The 20,779-nt window shown below is 45.9% G+C and overlaps 1 protein-coding gene across 1 annotated transcript in view; it reads left to right on the forward strand.

The window, feature by feature from the left end:
• The window catches only part of DNAJC11 (DnaJ heat shock protein family (Hsp40) member C11), a 209,611-nt gene that overhangs the window by 55,109 nt on the left and 133,723 nt on the right, over positions 1-20,779 (forward strand). The window contains exon 2 of the mRNA XM_075328892.1: positions 11,714-11,843. Coding sequence (XP_075185007.1) covers positions 11,714-11,843 — 130 coding nt within the window. The remainder of the gene's footprint in view (positions 1-11,713; positions 11,844-20,779) is intronic.

The raw sequence follows: 20,779 nt of genomic DNA on the forward strand, positions 1-20,779 counted from the left end.
AAGAAGTAGATACATTGATTAAATATCCATAGTCAGTACAAGGTGAGGACACATGATATGGGGCAAGAGCGAAGGACACAGAAAGGTATATATAAAAGGAACTGTGTCCAGGTAGTAAAGCGAAAGAAATAGTCAATTAGTACAGTGCATACGTAATGGGAGGTAGTGGCCACTAGATGGCTAAATGAAGCCAAGGATTATAAAATAAAATAGAACCATATGTAAAGAAAAAAACACTTGTAAGTCACACAGAGAAGAGACCAAAACTGTAGTAAATAGTTACCTATATAAAGTTACATAGTTACTTAGGTTGAAAAAGACCTAGGTCCATCTAGTTCACCCTTCCTCCACCAGTTCTACATTTTGTCCCCAAGTCTCTTATAACCCACAATGTTGTGTAGTGAGGAAATCATCCAGCCGTTTTTTAAAAGCTGTTATAGTATCTGCCATTACTACCTCTTGTGGTCGGTATTCCACAGTCTGACTGCTCTAACTGTACAGAACCCTTTCCTATTTAGCTGCCGGAATCGCTTTTCTTCCGCTCGCAGTGAGTGCCCCCTGCTCCTTAGTATTGTCTTTGGAAGGAATAAGTCATGTGCCAGTCCTTTATATTGACCACACATGTATTTATACATATTAATGAGATCTCCTCTGAGACGTCTTTTTTCTAAGCTAAACAAATCTAACTTTCCCAACCTCTCATCATACGGGCGGCCTCCATTCCTTGTAGTAATCTAGTTACCCACCTTTGAACTGACTCTGACTTCTGAATGTTCTTTTTAAAATGTGGAGCCCAAAACTGAACTCCATATTCCAGATGTGGCCTTACAGGTGATTTATAGAGGGGTAACAATACGTTGGGATCACAGGATCTAATCTCTCTTTTTATACACCCTAAAATCTTGTTTGCTTTAGCAGCTGCTGCTTGACATTGAGTGCTGCTGCTCAGCTTATTTGTAATGAGAATACCCAAGTCCTTCTGTTCTGTAGTCCCGAGTTTACTTCCATTTAATGTATACGCAGTTATAGGATTACTCCGTCCTAGGTGCATTACTTTACATTTATCAAAATTAAATCTCATTTGCCAAGTATCTGCCCATTCTGACATCTTATCCAGATCTTTTTGTAATATTGTACTAGCAAGGTCAGTTTTTAATATCCTACATTTGGTATCATCAGCAAAGACTGACACTGTACTATCAATCCCATCCGCAAAGTCATTAATAAAGAGATTAAAAGAATCGGTCCTAGCACAAGCTGTGTCCCTGCACAAGTCCTTGCGCGCCGACGCACGTTTTGCACATGCTTCTTGAGGGATAGAAGAAGCATCTGCGAAACATGCTTTTGACAAAAAATTTTACTATGCTGTTTTTACTATTTTTTTGGTAATTCCTTTGTTACCCATTTTTGTAGGCCTATTGTTATTGAGCATTGCTTAGTTATGGGGATTATGGTCCCTTTTTATTGTCCGTTTTTCTCGTTCTATTGGAAAATGTAGGGAACAGGTAGTATATACGGGAGAGGATAAATTATTACATGAGGTATGAGGTTAAGGTGAACGCCCTGTATTGACCCTAAAGTCATTACACCGTTGCTGTCTTCACCATTATATTTGGTAGATAGTGATCATTTTGCCTTATCTTTGGTGAATGTTATGTCATTTGGTCATTTTATAAGGAACCTCATATGTTTTTGTCATTGTTACCATTCCGATAGTTCCTGTATGTATGGCCAAGCCCGGTTACCATCTATATTTTCCCTTTTTAGCTATAATTCCTTGTAGCTTCCATTTGGCTGTCTTGTTTTCACGGTACTTAGTAATGGCTTTGTATAGAGACGCTCGGGTACTTAGTAGGGTGAGACAACATGGAGCGCCATTTGCAATCTTTATTAAGGAGCCAACCTCCGCTGTCAGGTAGGGCATGACTTTAGGGTCAATATAGGGCTCAGGGTTTTTTTTTCTCCTGCAGCAGCTTTCACCTTAAAGGGGTTGTCCGCAACTAGGACAATCCCTTCTGATTCCACCAGGTATAATAATAAAGCCTATACACACCTCCCGTACCGACGCCCTTCCTCAGGTGTCGCAGTTCGCGTTCCTGGGGCTCACGTGATTTTGCGACGTCAACCCCGCTCCCATTCAGCGCTGGCTTTCTTGTCCCCGCCTTCGGACCAAATGAACAATAAGCAGGAAGTGAGTGCCAGCCACATTGCTCACTTCCTGTTCATCAGGGCTGTGGAGTCGGTAAGCCAAACCTTCGACTCCGACTCCTCAAATTCTCTTGCACCGACTCCGACTCCGGCTCCGGCTCCGGCTCCGACTCCGGCTCCGGCTCCGACTCCGGCTCCGGCTCCGACTCCGACTCCGGCTCCGGCTCCGACTCCGACTCCGACTCCGACTCCTACATATATTGCTTATAGTTAGGTGAAAAATTTATTGTAGTACATGAATATGTGTATGTGAACATCAGACATTTAATAATTTTTATGATACAATAATCAAGATATTTGGATAGAACATAAAATATATTTATTGGAATACAACTTTAGAACACAAAAAACTGTAATAAATTGTAAATATGTAATACACTATGTAATATACAGTAGATTACATATATATCTTGTGTGTGTATATACACTGTATATATATATATATTATATATATTACATATTTACAATTTATTAGTTTTTTTGTGTTCTAAAGTTGTATTCCAATAAATATTTTATGTTCTATCCAAATATCTTGATTATTGTATCATAAAAACAATTAAATGTCTGATGTTCACATTGTACTACAATAAATTTTTCACTTAAATATAAGCATTATACTAAATGTTGTTATTTAGTAAAATATTCAGCACATTCTGCATTGCACTCCTGTCCCCAATTTATTATATATTTTAGGAGTCGGAGTCGGTGCATTTTATACCGACTCCGACTCCGACTCCACCAAAATGAGCTCCGACTCCGACTCCACGACTCCGACTCCGACTCCACAGCCCTGCTGTTCATTGCTCGTTTGGTCTGAAGGTGGGGAGACAGAAGTCAGCACTGATTGGACACGGGGCTCGCTTGATGTCACAACATCAAGTGAAAGAATAATTCCCAGAGGGCCATTGCAGCTATAAGTCCTCTTACTGACAGCCAGACTGGTTTGTCAGGTCTCCATAAGGAGAATAGTCTTCCCTGTTGTCCCCACATAGCTTCTCATAAGCCAGATCAGATACCCACACTTTGCACTGACGAGGGGCAATCACCCCGAAACACCGTGTCTGTAAATTGGGGTTCTGATCTGGCAAAGAAACCCTAAGTCTTATGAAAAGGCTTCACTGGAGGGACAATTTGAACATCATGTGAGACTCGGGAACGTGAACCACGCTACCAGAGGAAGGGCGTCGGTACGGGAGGTGCGTATAGGCTTTATTATTTTACCTGGTGGAATCAGAAGGGATTGTCCTAGTTGCGGACAACCCCTTTAACCCCATACTTCATGTACTAATTGATCATCACCCATATATCCTACCTGTTCTCTGCATTTTTCCTTGGACTAGTCCTGTTTTTATGGGATTATTTTGTTATGGTCTTTTTTTTCTAGTATTTTATTGCATATCTATAAAAACCTTGTATTCTTGTTTGTACCCAGCAGCCTCAAAGCCTGTCCTGATCTTGTCAAACGGTCATGCTCTGTGCACCTTAAACATTTTCTATCAACTTTGATGGGAAATTAGAGCTCTGACAACAGTGTGTCCGACAGCAGAGGGCTTTCATCACAATCCCTGTCGTGCAGCTTCAGGCTTTGGTCTTATAAACTCAAGTGAACATATCTCAGGCAAGAAGAAAGGTATTAAAAAAAAACCAATTTTAATATTTTTAATGTACCCTAAAATAGAATATCAGGGCGCAGTTGCATACCCATTTTCACTGTGGTCAAAACTGGAATAAGTCCAAGCAGACAATAAAACCACAAGATTTCAGGGTTGTTATTTTTATTCACGGGGCACGGGAAGAAGGCAAACCCAATGTGGCCATGTAGGAGAGGCTTAGGCTAGCGGATTCCCATATTTTTGGGGGCTGAGGAACAAGGGAAAGCTAATGGGACTATATAGGAGAGGCTTAGGGTGGTGTATTCCCATATTCTTGGGGGCAGGGGAACAAGGGAAACCCGATTTGACTATATAGGAGAAGCTTAGGGTGGCGGATTCCCATATTTTTGGAAGCAGGGGAACAAGGTAAACCTAATGTTACTATGTAGGAGAGGCTTAGGGTGGCGGATTCTCATATTTTTGGGGGGCAGGGGAACAAGGGAAACCCAATATGACCATGTAGGAGAGGCTTAGGGTGGTGGATTCCCATATTTTGAAAGGCAGGGGAACGAGAGAAACCCAATGTGACTATATAGCAGAGGCTTAGGGTGGCGGATTCCCATATTTTTGGGAGCAGGGGAACAAGGTAAACCCAATGTAACTATGTAGGAGAGGCTTAGGGTGGCGGATTCACATATTTTTGGGAGCAGGGGAACAAGGGAAACCCAATGTGACTATGTAGGAGAGGCTTAGGGTGGCAGATTCCCATATTTTTGGGGCAGGGTAACAAGGGTAACCCAATGTGGCCTCTAGGAGAAGCTTAGGGTAGCGGATTCCCATTGCTTTCTCCTTGTCACACTTCAGAAAGTTTCAGCCTCAGTTTTCTATTTTTGCAGTGAAAACAAAAGCTGCGTGCGCGGTGAATGTCTTCATTATGTGCTCCAGTCGGGGAGCGCTCAGGAACCGCTCTCCTGTTTTCTTGAGATACATACTGTGCTTATACCGAATATTTTCCTTATAAAATATTAAAACAAACCTACTTCCACTGCAGACGTCTCGCACAGACAAGTTAAGCTCCGGCTTCTTGTCTACGGAAATGATGATTAGATTTTATTCTTTTTGGTCTGCTTAATTTCGACCTGCGCCCTTAATGCTGCTCATTTTGTGATGAATAAGATGCTTTGCCGGCCGCGAGTAAAATAACAAGGTGCCTGAAGATGCCACATGGTAACCCAAGAATTACTCCACCTCTTTGTGAGATCTGCGGGAATGGAAGCCAAAAAAGTATTGCTTTTTAAAGGGGTTTTCTGAAATAAATCTCCTCCTTTATATATACACCCAATAATGGTCATAAAGGGGAGACCCCTTATTGAGATCCTCAACCCCCTTCTAACACTCTATGAACCAAAATAGGGATCTTTTAACAACCTCCATATCAATGGCCGCATGCAATACTACAAATTCTTTTTAGTGACCCTAGTATCTTATCACACTATTATCTATCTGTTGTTCCTCTAAAGTGGATCTCTCACCAGATTAACCAATTAAACTGCACACATTAAAAAATAGATCTTAGACCTGATGAGACTGGTGTGCTGACTGTCAGATTGGCTGTATAAGCTTTTTATAATTACAGCTATAGAATTATATACGGTAACTCATGAGTCCAAGTATATTTAGCATCTGCCCATCCAGCCTGATTAACAGGTGCAGCTTATACTGAGCAGTGTGAGAATGCAGCAGGGAGGAGGGACAGTGAGGGGCTGCCAGTCAGGCTGAATGGGTGGAGAACAAGTTATACTTTCAAAAAGGATTACAAAGCCAATCTCACATGGATTCAAAGGGAGAATCCGTATTGGTATAAGGGATCGATCTATTAAAGGGGTTGTCCACTTTTTTTTTGTTTTTTTTTTGGTTTTTTTTATTCATTTGAAGGGTGTCCCGGGGTCCTTCTCAGATATCACACAATCAACAGAGCGAGAGATGAGTGAGCAATCCAAAGAACATTTATTCCATGCAATCCAGTAGGTTCATCAAATAATCCACCACACGTAGGGTAAAGTAGTCCAGGAACACAGTCCAGTAAGGGATAAATGTCCAGGTCTCTCTGGGGATCCTCAGCTTCTCCCTCAGAGGATAAATCAGTCACAATCCTCCAGCAGTTCTTTTCCAGGGAAATCAGGGTTTCTCACAGTCTCTCTGGGGTGTCAGCTTCTCCCTCAGAGGATCAATCTTCCTGCTTCTCTTGAAGTTCTCAGACAGACTGAATAATCTCCCAGGTAAACAGCGAGTTTGGGTGGATTCCAGGCCCCCCTTCTCCAGACCTAGGAACAGAAGCGCACTGCAGGGGGTTATAACCCTGCAGACAGGACAAATAATACATAGAATGGACAGAGCACCAGGCCTAAAATACGAACCTACACAAAATTATACACACACCCCCCATATTCCACCATTACAAAGGGTATTTTACATTTCTGAAAGATTTCCTGGTGTACCGATGGGATTCCAAGATGGTGAAGGATTTTTTTTGTTTTTGTTTCACTTTAAGATGTTGGTCCTATTCATCTGCAATCTGTGTATTTGTATCTTCCTTTTCGGTAATTGTTACATAGATAATAGTTTGTAATCCGCTTGAGTGGAAGTTTTATAGTCCTGAGCGCTGTCTCGTCTCTGGCGCTGGCAGGTCGTGAATCAGGATCCGTTTCGCTATTGTTGTTAGGTTTTTGTTTGCAATAAACATAAGTCACCCATCAAATCTTCATTTCCCTCTTGTGTGGAGGTACAACTAATACATTGTATATCACCGTCTCCAGTCCTCCTGAGAAAAGGGAACGCATCATAGGAATATTTACCTAAAGCCGCGATCCGCTTTCCTTCAGCCTGGAAAGAGTTAAAGCAAAACTGAGGAGAACGATATCCCAATAGCAGTTCTGCCTGCTGAAAAGTTTTGGTATTTTTTTACTCCAAGGGTATTTTTGCTGTGGACCACCCACATCGGCAAAGCTGCAGCAATGTCTGTATTTACTGCTGCAAATATTGCTGCAAAAACATTGACGAAGATCCCAACATGCAAAGGTGAAATTTGCATATACATGTGCATCATAAATTTCCGTTATATTTTTTGGAGCTTTTGCATGCGATTTTTGTGAAGTCTTATGCACTATATTGACCCTATATTCAAAAAATGTTGCAGAGGGAAAGTCACTGTATTTTCGCTATGTGGAAATGTAACCTAACATTCCTGAGCGCACATTTTAAAGGGGATGTCCAACAAAGTTCATTATAATCAATAGATCTTGGAATAATAACATTTTTCACAATTGGATGTGTTTTAAAAGGAACCGGTCACCAGGGTTTTCCCATATAACGTACCTGATATACAGGTGACCTGATATACAACATTCTGGAATAATGGCCGATCTGCATAACATGAAAAAACCCTTTTATTACACTCCCATATTGGGTGGTCCAGTCTGAGGGTCGTCCTTGGTCTTGATCCGGCGCCTCTTTTTTTTTTTTTTTTTTTTTTTCATGTGGATGAAGCGTCCTATGTCATACAAACAGTGTCTGTTATTGCACTCCTGCGCAAGTGCACCTCTCTGTTCTGAAGGTAGAGCAAAGTATTGTAATATGCTGAGCGCCTGCACAAGCGCACTATAGAGCTTTACCCCCGGCACAGAGAAGCACGCATGCGCAAGAGCACTATTGAGGACACTGTGTGGATGACACAGGACGCATCATCCACTTGAAGCAAGAAGAGAGGCGGCGCCGTCAAGACCAGCGACGCCCATTGGACCAGACCGCACCATAGGTGAGTATAATAAAATGTCTATTTTTGTTATGCAGATCGGCCTGGACACTTATATACAGTATTATAGAATACTGTATATAAGTGCTCACTAGTGGTGGCTACAGGTTATATGGGCAAAACCTGGTGACAGGTTCGCTTTAAAAAAAAATGTTCCTGTGCTGGGATAATCTTATATATGTGCCCTGCTGTGTACTGTGTAATGGTCGTGTCTGACTGTACAGGGACATGGTCTAATCATACCATATCTGCTGGACCAGGGAAGACTCGAAAGAGTATGCAGATCATTTTATCTCATTTAGTAAGTTGTACATCAGTGATTTACTGTGTTATTTAGTACTATATTTATAAATCATAAAGAGTTCTTTTTCATTGTTAGGAATACTTCCCCCTCCCCCGATCCCTTCATATATTCTCCAATAATATTCTTCAAATAAGATGTTACCTTATTCCCCCCCATCAATCTGTAATGTCTGTGCTGGAAAAAATCTAATAAAAATATGTTGTACGAGTATAGAGATCGCACAACTCGAGATCACAGCTGATTCTTTATGTGAGGTAAAACACTTTCCCTGCCTATTTTTAAAAAATGTTATCCCTCAAAGAAAAAAATTATTTGTCATCCTGTGTTGTAATGTTTATATATGTGAGTATATCTGTGTGTAAATCTATGATTTGAGCAGCGAGGAGAAATAAAGCTATCCCTGCCATGTGCTGCTCTGTTCATCCAGTCATTTGGGTGGAGCAGAGCCCTAAACAGTCACGACTATCCTCAGTGTCTCAGCTGTAATTCACCCCATGTTGCATTATTGAAGTCCCTCTCATCTTGTGGTTATATCAGTAAGGCCCAAGACACAAGGCATGAATATCGATGCGAGTGGAATGCGATAAAACATCGCATTCCACTCGGACCAATATTAGCCTGTGTGTCAGCGCACATGAGCGATTATTTTCTCAGCCCTAATCAGACCGAGAAAACAATCGCAGCATGCTGCGGGTGTAATGCGTTCCTGGTTTCCTCTCGCACCCATTCAAGTCTATGGGGAGAGAGAAAGATCGCACTACACTCAGAGTACACCGGCGTACCGTGGGTGCAGGCCGAGAATGGTAATAGCCGACAGCGGAGGAGAGAGGGAGATAAATCCCTCCCTCCCATCCTCAGCGCCAGCCTGCCCCTCCTCAGTGCTGGCCCTCCCCTCCTCAGTTCCGGCCCGTCCCCCGCAGCTGTGGTCCGAACGCATGATCGGACCTCAGTCGCAATGACACTCGCATGACACTCAGCTCCCGCTGTGCTGCCAGCGTGAGCTGAGTGTCATGCAAGGATCGTATTAGTCCACCATATGCCCCCGGCCTATAGATGTAACTGTTGTGCCCCCCCCCCCCCCCCCCTATTTTATACTACTGTGATTGCAAGGCTGTTCCTATAGGGAGTTTAAGACATTGTATGCTTTCCAGTAATCCCCTCCAAGCTGAGTGTAAGGCATCACATTCAGCCCACTAGTACCTTGCTTTGTGCTGATGAGGAGCAAAAAAAAACCAAACAGTGCTTTCTACAGATAGGCTTCTGTCTTGGCTAGTATGGGCAACTTTACACATTTTTCCCCCCCCCCATATAACTTTGCCTTGAAAATAAGTCTTTTATTCTGGGTTGGGTCTCTTCTGTAAGAACACGTATCCCCTGAAGTGTCCAGTGATCTCAGGAGCAGAGCGCTTACTGTGAGGCTCTTGGCTAATCGAAGGAGGGATCCTGATCATATGTCTTCTATATGGCCCTCCAAAAAATTTAATTTTGAAAACAATCCACGGCTCTTACTTTTTTTTTAGAAAGCTAATGCAATAAAAGAGGAAGAAAAAAAACATAGATTTAGACTGAATCTGTTTTCAACCTTCACACTGCGCAGATCGGGATCAGAGAAGTGAATCGTAGGCGTCGTTCCAAGAGCGGACTGATTGTATAATGGCTGTATTGTGGGCGCTGTGTTCATATCGGAACTAGTGGTGAATGAAAGGCGAGGCGCTGCTGATGGCTGTACACATACAATGCGGAAAGTGACCTTGCTTTAATTAAATGTCTGTATGGCTGGCGATACATAGGAACATAAAGGTTCATTCATTTGTTGCAATTTTTATCATTCTTTGCCATTTTTTTCTTTTGATGCAATTAGCCGCCCATAGTTTTATTACAAGTAAAACATGTAAAAAAAATAAAAATCCAACCATAAAATCTTTGCACCCACTTACCGCAGACCTCACTTTTTTTTCCGAATGTGTGAAGCTTTGGGCATTATTGATGGTTGTCGTGTTATATCCGCTCCTGACTGCTTCCATTTTACTTGTGGTGTAGACGATGATGGAGTGACCTACTTGGTAGAGCAGTGGACTGTGAAGTTGGATCACATCGGTCCCAGGTGACCTTGGCACTGTCCTAGATAGATCTGTTCGTAAAGTTTTTGCTGCTTCACTACATAAAACGTGAAAATACAGAATGTGGTGCTACATCCCAAAAAAGCAGGACCTCAACAGAATGCAGGAAAAATGTCTGCAGTAGGAGCCTCCCCCCTCTGCCTTATCTGCATAAAGTAATGATGCTCCAACCTATTAGCCAAGTACTACCCACTCTATTATTTCGCTTAAAATAGAAAAAAAAAATAATTCATAAAAATTCATATAGCTTGAAAGAAAAGCCTATGGAAATTGCAACACGTAAATGGTGTAACACGAGCGTTGTTGGGTTTGCTTTATCACCAATCAGAGGTACCGTATTTTTCGGATTATAAGACGCACTTTTCCTCCCAAAAATTTGGGAGGAAAGTGATGGGTGCGTCTTATAATCTGAATGTAGCTTACCGGGGTTGGTGGAGAGGGATCGCAGGAGGCCGGGGGGAATTATGCGGCAGCTGTGAAGGTGGCTGGGCTGGTTCTGCGGTGGCTGTGCAGAGGCTGAAGTGACTGAGCTGGTGCTGCGGGGGCTGGTGATGGGGTAGCTGTGCGGTGTCTGGGACGGCTGGACTGGTGGTGAAGCCTTCAAATAATGGAGCCCAAAGTCAACGCATGCGCAGATTGAGCTCTCGGCTCATGATCTCATCTGCACACGTGCCGCCTCCAGCCCATTGATCTCCTGGCAGCGGACTTAAGGAAAATGGCGCCCGGAAGTGGCGCTTGCGCAGATGAGATCCCGGCTTGCCATTGAACCGAGAGCTCAATCTGAGCTGACTCCGGGCATCACTTCTTTGAAGCCTGCAGCCTGAGCCCCAGCACAGCTGCCCCAGCCGCCACCGCAGCCTTAGCCCCAGCACAACTGCCCCAGCCGTTGCCGCATCCTGAGCCCCAGCACAGCTGCCCCATTCGCAGCCTGAGCCCCAGCACAGCTGCCCCATTCGCAGCCTGAGCCCCAGCACAGCTGCCCGAGCTACCTCCGCAGCCTGAGCCCCAGCACAGCTGCCCCAGCCGCCGCAGCCTTTGCCCCAGCACAGCTGCCCGAGCCACCTCCGCAGCCTGAGCCCCAGCACAGCTGCCCCAGCCGCCGCAGCCTGAGCCCCAGCACAGCTGCCCCAGCCGCCGCAGCCTTTGCCCCAGCACAGCTGCCCGAGCCACCTCCGCAGCCTGAGCCCCAGCACAGCTGCCCCAGCCGCCGCAGCCTTTGCCCCAGCCGCCGCCTGAGCCCTAGCGCCGCAGCCTGAGCCCTAGCACAGCTGCCCGAGCTGCTACCGCAGCCTGAGCCCAAGCACAGCTGCCCCAGCCACCGCAACCTCAGCACATCCGACATTTTCTGGGACATCCCCCGCTCCACCACCGCTGCCACCCCCCTCTGGGAAGACACCACCAGATTAAAAGACGGACCCCATTTTTTCACCCTTTTTTGCTCTGAATTTTGGGGTGTGTCTTATAATCCGATGCGTCTTATAAAAAGAAAAATATGGTAATTTATTTTAGATTTCTACAAGAATATGTTTCAGGATCTTGCAGAAAATCCTGCAATCTGCCAAACGGAATGGACAAGGTTATCCCCTGTTTTTATTTTAATCATTTATTTCCCGGTGTAGTATTTCTTTAAGGTCACAGATGTCACTAATTTGCTTCCTTTCTTATTTTATATTTCCAGGCTACCCAGGAGGAGTTGAAGGCATCGTACCGCAGACTGTGCATGTTATACCACCCTGACAAGCACAGGGACCCTGAACTGAAAAAGCAAGCCGAGCAACTCTTTAACCTTGTCCACCACGCCTATGAAGGTCAGTGGATATTTAAGATTTGCTAAAACTGCCATGGTGGCAGATATTGAATTTTCTCCCAGCCCTTGAATTGTGTGTCTGGCAGGAGGAGACGTTCCTTTGAGGGTTTTGTAAGATGACGGCTGGTTTTGCACCTTTGTCTCACCTAGGTCTCGCCGATCGATGGCTGCTGCTGGAAATTAGCGATGTGACTAATTATTGAAATAATTATTTTTTAAATGGTGACAGGTCACTAATGTTTGAGTCGCAGAGTTGTAAATCCAATCCGCAGACAGATCGTTATTCAAACAAATTAGGATTCGTTAACCCCGGGCGATCGGTATTTGTCAGGTCTCCAAAACAAGGAACGCATAAAGCGATTTGTCGTCTTAACTTCCAGCCTCATGTCTTAATATTAATTAGTATTGTGTGCTTCATATTTTGTATACACGATTACAGATCTTACATTCTCAGAATTTTCTGTTCACTTTGTATACTATCATCTTAAGATTGGTCCTTGACATTTATAGGGGTGGTCCCTGTGAGGAGCTGGCCACGGATTAAAGACTATTTGACCAATGTACGTAGAGCGGACTTCTTCCAGCATGGAGCGCTGGTTACATAGATCTTATTGTTGCATTTGATTTGCTTGCTCTGTTTAAAGGGAACCTGTCACCAGTTTTGTCCCTATTAAAACAAAAAATATCACCTTCTGCAGCTCCTGGGCTGCATTCTAGGAAGGTGCACCTTGTTGCAAACCCCTAAAAGAACTTTATAAAATCTTAACGTTTCTTATGCAAATCAGTTTGGTTGGCCAGATGGGCGGGCTCTAATTCGGCTTTTGTCCCCCCTCCTGCCACTGTTCGCCGTCCCCCAGTCATGATTTACATGGATGACGCGGCCCCCATCATCGTCCACGCTGCTGGAGTCTCGTGCAGGCGAATTTCGCTGTGCCCCTATCACGGGGCTGACCATAAAGTTTCCCTCGCGCGGGTGCCGGTGATGTAGTTGCACAGGCGCGAGATTATGGGCGGCGTTGTGTATGACCTCACCAGCGTCGTCCTCGTACCCGCCCATAATCTCGCACCTGCGTGAACGATGATGGGGGCGTCCATGTAAATCTAATATTCTATGATTCTATTATTAGAAAAAACTTTTTGACAGTGAGGGTGAAAAAAACACCAAAAAGGAGCCAAGACAAATGATATGTGCACACACAGAATGTGGTGAGCCTTCCTCATAAAGATGGCTGCAGCCGAGGTGCAAGATGCTGATGTCACAGCCACTCAACCTCCACATTAGGGGGGAGGGGCGGCTGCTTAGCATAAGACATGCACACTAATAAGGCTTGCACTGGGAGCCCATCATATAATGAGTGAAATGCACAGTGTCTTTATGAGGAAGGCTCACCACATTCTGTGTGTGCACATATCATTTGTCTTGGCTCCTTTTTGGTGTTTTTTTGATGTAGTTTTTTGTGGTTTTTCTAACTAATTCAGTGTAGGGACTCGCAAGTGTGAGAATCCTTGACGAACGGATTGCGAGCTTACATATTTTGGGCCAAAATATAAACTAATATCTCACTATTTGAGGTATGGCACATTTTATCCATTTTTGCAGGATGTGTGTGGACCTTTTGAATTCAGGTGGTTAAATGGTGAGCCTGTCATGTGTTATGTACTCATAGTGCTAACTGACCCGCCTGGACCTGGTGTTGTGCGTCATTTATAGGCCATTATTCAGACACTGTGCGTCTCGTGTATCCGTGCGAGATGCACTTATATAGTGCTGTTTTGCCCGCCTGACCTGGGTTTCTGGCGTCATTTATAGGTCACAGTTCAGACACTGTGCATTTCACTCATTATATGATGGGCTCCCAGTGCAAGCCTTATTAGTGTGCATGTCTTATGCTAAGCAGCCGCCCCTCCCCCCTAATGTGGAGGTTGAGTGGCTGTGACATCAGCATCTTGCACCTCGGCTGCAGCCATCTTTATGAGGAAGGCTCACCACATTCTGTGTGTGCACATATCATTTGTCTTGGCTCCTTTTTGGTGTTTTTTTGATGTAGTTTTTTGTGGTTTTTCTGACAGTGAGGGTGATCAATGAGTGGAACAGGCGACCACGAGAGGTGGCGAGTTCTCCTTCAATGGAAGTCTTTAAAAAGAGGTTGGATGGACATCTGTCTGGAATGATTTAGTGAATCCTGGGTTGAGCAGGGGGTTGGACTAGATGACTCAGGAGGTCCCTTCTAACTCTAATATTCTATGACTGGGGGACGGCAAACAGTGGCAGGAGGGGGGACAGGAGCTGAATTTGAGCCCTCCATTGTGGCCAACCAAACTCAGTTGCATAGGAAACAGTAAGATTTTATAAAGTTCTTTTAGGGGTCTGCAAGGGGGAGGGCAGCAACAAGGTGCACCTTCCTAGAATGCAGCCCAGGAGCTGCAGAAGGTGATATTTTTGGTTTAATAGGGAAAAAACTGGTGACAGGTTCCCTTTAAGATGCCCTTGACTTAATGTCTCAAGGGCCTCCATTAAGCCATAGTTCTCCCTGTAATAGAAAGTCAACCCCAGCCTGCCTTCATGGACCAGTAGGATTCATTATCCAACATTTTTATTCCCCTCCGCTGGGGGCTTCCTCAATACACAACTTGTCAGACTGGGCTTCTCGAACCTTGTGCATACTTTGAACTACATGTAGAAGATGCTTATGGGGATGGGTGTCAGTACTTCTGCCCATCCATGGGGCTCCCTCAGGAGAGGGAGAGCAATAAGCCACATGTTTGATCAGTGAGTAGGTGCTGTGACGTGGGGGGGCGCAGATCTGTCGCCCATGAATGGACTATAGAGACTGGAGCTGAATACACACACTGCGATCGCGGTAGCCATCATCTGGATCTGAGGAGCTATCCTAACAAATGTTGTTGCTGCCTGGAGCTGGATACACGTGCTAAGATCGTGGTATCTACATACGTCAGAATTAAGAACTGGCGCATGCTTAGCAGAGCGGGGACGAGCCCAGCTCCTGAAGAGGACGTCTCTGATGGCTGTTTTAGGGAGGGGGCAGAGACTGTATCGGTGACCACAGTCTCTGCCCACCGATGGTGACTCCTTTGACTATCCTAGCATGCACTGGGGACTCTGAACTGAACTATAGGGTCTTTTTAGTTAAAGTATGTTAGAAAAGAGATTAAATTATTAAAATAAATAGGTATATAGGATTACAATCAGTATTAGTTTCGGACCACCCCTATACACCATGTTCCAAATTATTATGCAAATGATATTTTTCTCTAATTTTCCTAAATGGTTGGTGCAAATGACAGTCAGTGTAATAAAAGTCATCACCCGTTAGAGTATACATCGAATTTTATTGAAGAAACCTCCCAATGATAACAGTATAATCTTCTAAATTAAAAAAAACTCAAAATGCGCTGTTCCAAATTATTAGGCACAGTAGAGTTTCTAAACATTTTCTATGTTTTAACCCCTTAACGACCCATGACGTACTGAATACGTCATGGATCGTGTGCCGGTAAGCCCCGCCCCCTGCCGCCGGTCGGCGGCGGCGAGACGCGCACATATCAGCTGTTATCAACAGCTGATATGTGTGCCTGCTAGCCGCGGGTGGAATCGCTTCCACCCGCGGCCATTAACCCCTTACATTTCGCTGCCAAAGTCTTGGCAGCGATATGTATATGGGCGCCGCCATGACAGTGACTTACCCCGCCCCCGCCGGAAGTCACGTGACATGATCACGTGACTTTCGGCGGTTGCCATGGTAGCACAGGGTCATGTGATGACGCCTGTGGCTAACATGAGTCACTTCCTCTCAATGCCGGAATACAGCCGTCATTGAAAGTGAAGCAGCAAATCTGCAGTTCTCAGCTCTGTAGCTGAGATCTGCAGATAGTGAAGAGCGATCGGATTGCTGATCACAATAGCCCCCTAGGGGGACTAGTAAAATAAAAAAAAAAGTAAAAAAAAAGTTTTAAAAAATTAAAAAAAAATAAAAAAACCTAAAAGTTCAAATCACCCCCCTTTCACCCCATTGAAAATTAAAGGGTTAAAAAAAATACAAAAATACACACATATTTGCTATCGCCACGTTCAGAAATGCCCGATCTATCAAAATATAAAATCAATGAATCTGATCAGTAAACGGCGTAGCGGCAAAAAAATTCCAAACGCCAAAATTACGTTTTTTGGTCGTCGCAAATTTTGCGCAAAATGCAATAACAGGCGATCAAAACGTCGCATCTGTGCAAAAATGGTACCGTTAAGAACGTCAGGTCGAGACGCAAAAAATAAGCCATCACTGAGCCTCAGATCCTGAAAAATGAGAACGCTACGGGTTTTGGAAAATGGCGCAAAACGTGCGCCACGTTTTTCGGACAAGCTTGTGAATTTTTTTTAACCCCTTAGGTACAAGTAAACCTATACATGTTTGGTGTCTATAAACTCGCACCGACCTGAGGCATCATACCCACACATCAGTTTTACCATATAGTGAACACGGTGAATAAAATATCCCAAAAACTATTGTACAATCCCACTTTTTTTGCAATTTTTCCACACTTGGAATTTTTTTGCTGTTCTCCAGTACAATATATGGTAAACCTTATGGTTTCATTTAAAAGTACAACTCGTCCCGCAAAAAACAAGCCCTCATATGGCAAGATTGATGGAAAAATAAAAAAGTTACGCCTCTCGGAAGAAGGGGAGCAAAAAACAAAAACGCAAAAACGGAAAGTGCCCGGGGGCTGAAGGGGTTAAAGAACTGAAAATGCTCATTTGTGGAATTTGCAGCATTAGGAGGTCACATTCACTGAAATAAAAAGCTATTTAAATCCAAAACATCCTAACAGGCCAAGTTACATCCTAAAGGGGCCTACCAGATGCCTCCCCATGATTCCAACCCAAAGCAAACTCCTCCACCTCCTTGCTGACGTCGCAGCCTTGTTGGGACACGGTGGCCATCCACCAACCATCCAACACTCCATCCATCTGGACCATCCAGGGTTGCTCGACAATCATCAGTAAACAAGACTGTTTGAAAATTAGTCTTCATTTATGTCTGGGCCCACTGCAACCATTTCTGCTTGTGAGCGCTGGTTAGGGGTGGCCGAATAGTAGGTTTATGCACCACAGCAAGCCTTTGAGGGATCCTACACCTTGAGGTTCGAGGGACTCCAGAAGCACCAGCAGCTTCAAATATCTGTTTGCTGGTTTGTAATGGCTTTTTAGCAGCCGCTCTCTTAATCCGATGGACTTGCCTGGCAGAAACCTTCCGCATTCTGCCTTTATCAGCACGAACACGTATGTGCTCTGAATCAGCCACAAATCTCTTCACAGTACGATGATCACGCTTAAGTTTTCGTGAAATATTTAATGTTTTCATCCTTTGTCCAAGGCATTGCACTATTGATGCTTTTCGGCAGCAGAGAGATCCTTTTTCTTTCCCATGTTACTTGACAACTGTGGCCTGCTTAATATTGTGGAGCATCCAGTTTTCCTTTTATTGGGCTCACCTGGCAAACTAATTATCACAGGTATCTGAGATTGAGTTCAGTGATCCAAAGAACCCTGAGACACAATACCAGCAATGAGTGTCATTGAAAGAAAAAAAAAATTATTCGCTATGACACTTAACTCCAATTTGCATAATAATTTGGAACATGGTGTAAGTGTTGTGCACATTTTAATGAATTTCATGCATCTTATTCCTGCAAGACACAAGTGGTATAAGACCGTCTTAAAGGGGTGTTTATTACTCAGTATTAGTGGCCTCATCGGTGTAAAACACATAAGGAAGGCTTTTGTCAAATACCTTGTGTCACAAACCACCGGGGGGGTCACTCAGAAATCCCCCGCGCTGGCTACCAGTACGTCACAATCGGGGGGTAACAAGTGGGGGTCACCCCTCCTTTATACCTCCCGACCGACAGACAGAGCACGTGACGCGCTCTCTAGCGCCCCTCTTATAGTCAGGCCAATTATGGAATTGCCCGACCATAAGCCAGGAGGCCGCTATACTACTTATGCCGATTATTGAAGGGTCCCCGGTGAGAGTAAGGTATATATTCCCCCGACCTCCGCGGGCGGAATATATAAAATCTCCCCGAATCTCACTGGCCTCCCCACAATAATCCTTGGCACAATTCGCTGCCACCAACCGATTTACGGTAACTATTAGCCGAACACACAGACGTGGGATTCAAGATCGAGATAACAGAACAGCCCAAGATTAATTATATAATTTAATCAGCCTAAAGCACACTAGAAACTACAATATATACAATAGGGAATCTACAGAATATACATATGTCAGAGTACAGTTACAATCAAAGCATGGGTTACAAACAGGCATACACAGTTCCAGCAGTTACCTTGTTGCGTCTGGCCACAGGGGGGCGCTGTACCCAGGTTTCTAGGATCCTTCCCACAGATGTTTCCTACACGTGCCCCCAGCGAAAAGAACCCTGGAAAATGGCCGAAGTAGGGTTATCAACCTGGGCAAATCCAGGTCCCCTCCTACCTTAGTGACCTCAGAGGGAGCACTGCTCCACCCCTGGCTTGAGTTATGGACAATCCACAACATGGAATATGGGCCATAACTTTGCCTGGGAGCGTCGTAGGCGGACGCCAATGCTCTCATTGTGACAGTTATGAATTTAGCTACAGAACGAGGGGACTCATGACCTGTCTGCCAGTTCCCCATTGGCTGATATCACGCCTGGGGCATTTCCCAATGTCCTGCTCCCATAAAAAGGGTGTGCCGGCATCGTCCGCATGCGGAGACACCATTTTTATGGTTGCCGTATTTATCGGAAATATGGCTTGCGAGATATGAACCATTTTTTACTGGAGTCGTTCTGTCTGGCTATTTCCATAGCCTTGCTAACTAGCTAGCAGCCCCCACTACAGGGTCACGGCAGGGAGTCATCCTGTGTCCATTGTCCCCAAGCCACCTAATTTCCATATCACAGGACATGGCCATGGAGGTGTAAGTGGAACACTGAGAACAAGAAGGGAGGGGGCACTGCCAGGGAGTGATGAGGGATTATGACTGGAGTCATAATTCATCTTCATATCCCGGGATTTGCCTCACACCTCCCCCCTTTTGAGGGCGCTAGGGGGCAGCACACTCCGGTGTTCCCCCGTGCGCCCGTCCGCGACCTCTCCTTGTCGGGACAGCCCGTCTGCGTTACCGTGGTCACGGCCCCTTTTGTGGCGAATGGTGAAGTTGTATTGCTGGAGCGCAAGGCTCCATCGCAACAATCGCCCATTCGTCCCAGAGACGGTGTGCAACCAGCTGAGGGGATTGTGGTCCGTCTCCACGATGAAGTGGCGCCCGTATAGATAGGGTTGCAGACGCTGCAGGGCCCACACTATGGCCAGGCACTCCTTCTCCATCGTGGAATAGGCAACTTCCCTTGGTAACAGCTTCCTGCTCAGGTACAAGACTGGGTGCTCTTGGCTCGCAGAGTCCACCTGGCTGAGCACCGCACCGAGGCCGAAGTCACTGGCGTCGGTCTGTACTACAAACGGCCGCGTGAAGTCGGCTGCCTGTAGCACGGGCGGGCTGGACAGGGCGTCCTTTAGGGCCCGGAAGGCTGTCTCGCAGTCCATTGTCCAATCGACTGCAGAGGGCAGCTTCTTCTTGGTGAGGTCCGTCAAGGGCTTTGCCAGGCTACTATAGCATGGAACAAACCTCCTATAGTACCCAGCGGTCCCCAAGAAGGACATCACCTGCTTCTTGGTCCTGGGGGTGGGCCAGGATGCGATGGCTTCCACTTTCTCAGGCTCGGGCTTCAGTGTTCTCCCACCTACCCGGTGACCGAGGTACTGGACCTCGCTCATGGCCAGCTGACACTTTCCCGGCTTGATGGTCAAACCTGCCCGGTGGATCCGCCTGAGCACCTGTGCTAGATGCTCTATGTGGTCCTCCCAGGTGGGACTGAAGACGGCAATGTCATCCAGGTACGCGGCCGCGTACCCTTCAAGTCCCTTGAGCAGGGTGTTGACCATCCGCTGGAAAGTGGCAGGGGCATTCCTCATCCCGAATGGCATCACCGTGGACTCGTACAGTCCAAATGGGGTAATAAAGGCAGAGCGTTCCCTGGCCTTGCGAGTCAGGGGGATCTGCCAATATCCCCGGCTCAGATCCATGATGGTCAGGTACTGAGCCCCGGCCAACTGATCGAGCAGGTCATCGATGCGTGGCATTGGGTACGCATCGGCGACCGTGACCGCATTGAGCCCCCTGTAGTCCACGCAGAACCGAGTGGTTCGGTCCTTCTTAGGGACGAGGACTACAGGCGAGGCCCAAGCGCTGTTGGATGCCTGGATCACCCCCAGCTTCAGCATCTCGTCAATCTCCTGGCGCATGTGTTGCTGCACCTCCAGGGAGACCCGATATGCTGAACGCCGGATCGGGGGATGATCCCCAGTGTCCACGTGATGGACAGCCAAGTCAGTCCTTCCGGGCTGGTTGGTAAACAACCCCCGTAAGGGGAGGAGGGTGGCCCACAGCTGGGACCGTTGGTCTTCCAAGAGCTGGTGGCCAACCTCCACATCCTCAATGGATCCGCCTGCCCTAACCTGGGCTAGCATATCCAAGAGGGTTTCCGCTTCTCCCTCCTCGGGCAGGTTGCACACGGGGAGCGCACATGCCTCCCGCTCATGATGTGCCTTCATCATGTTCACATGGAAGGGCTTCCGCCTTCCACGGGCAGGGTCCAGGGTGACCAGGTACGTTACAGGGTTGAGCTGCTGGTACACGAGGTATGGGCCTTCCCAGGCTGCCTGAAGCTTGTCCTGTGGTACGGGGACCAGTACCCACACCTTTTGACCCACTTGGTAGGTCCTCTCACAAGCGTTCTGGTCGTACCAACGCTTCTGATCGGCCTGGGCTTGAGCCATATTGTCGTGTACCAGTTGCGTCAAGGCCTGCA

The sequence above is a fragment of the Anomaloglossus baeobatrachus genome, chromosome 11 (assembly GCF_048569485.1).
Source record: "Anomaloglossus baeobatrachus isolate aAnoBae1 chromosome 11, aAnoBae1.hap1, whole genome shotgun sequence".
Lineage (NCBI taxonomy): Eukaryota > Metazoa > Chordata > Amphibia > Anura > Aromobatidae > Anomaloglossus > Anomaloglossus baeobatrachus.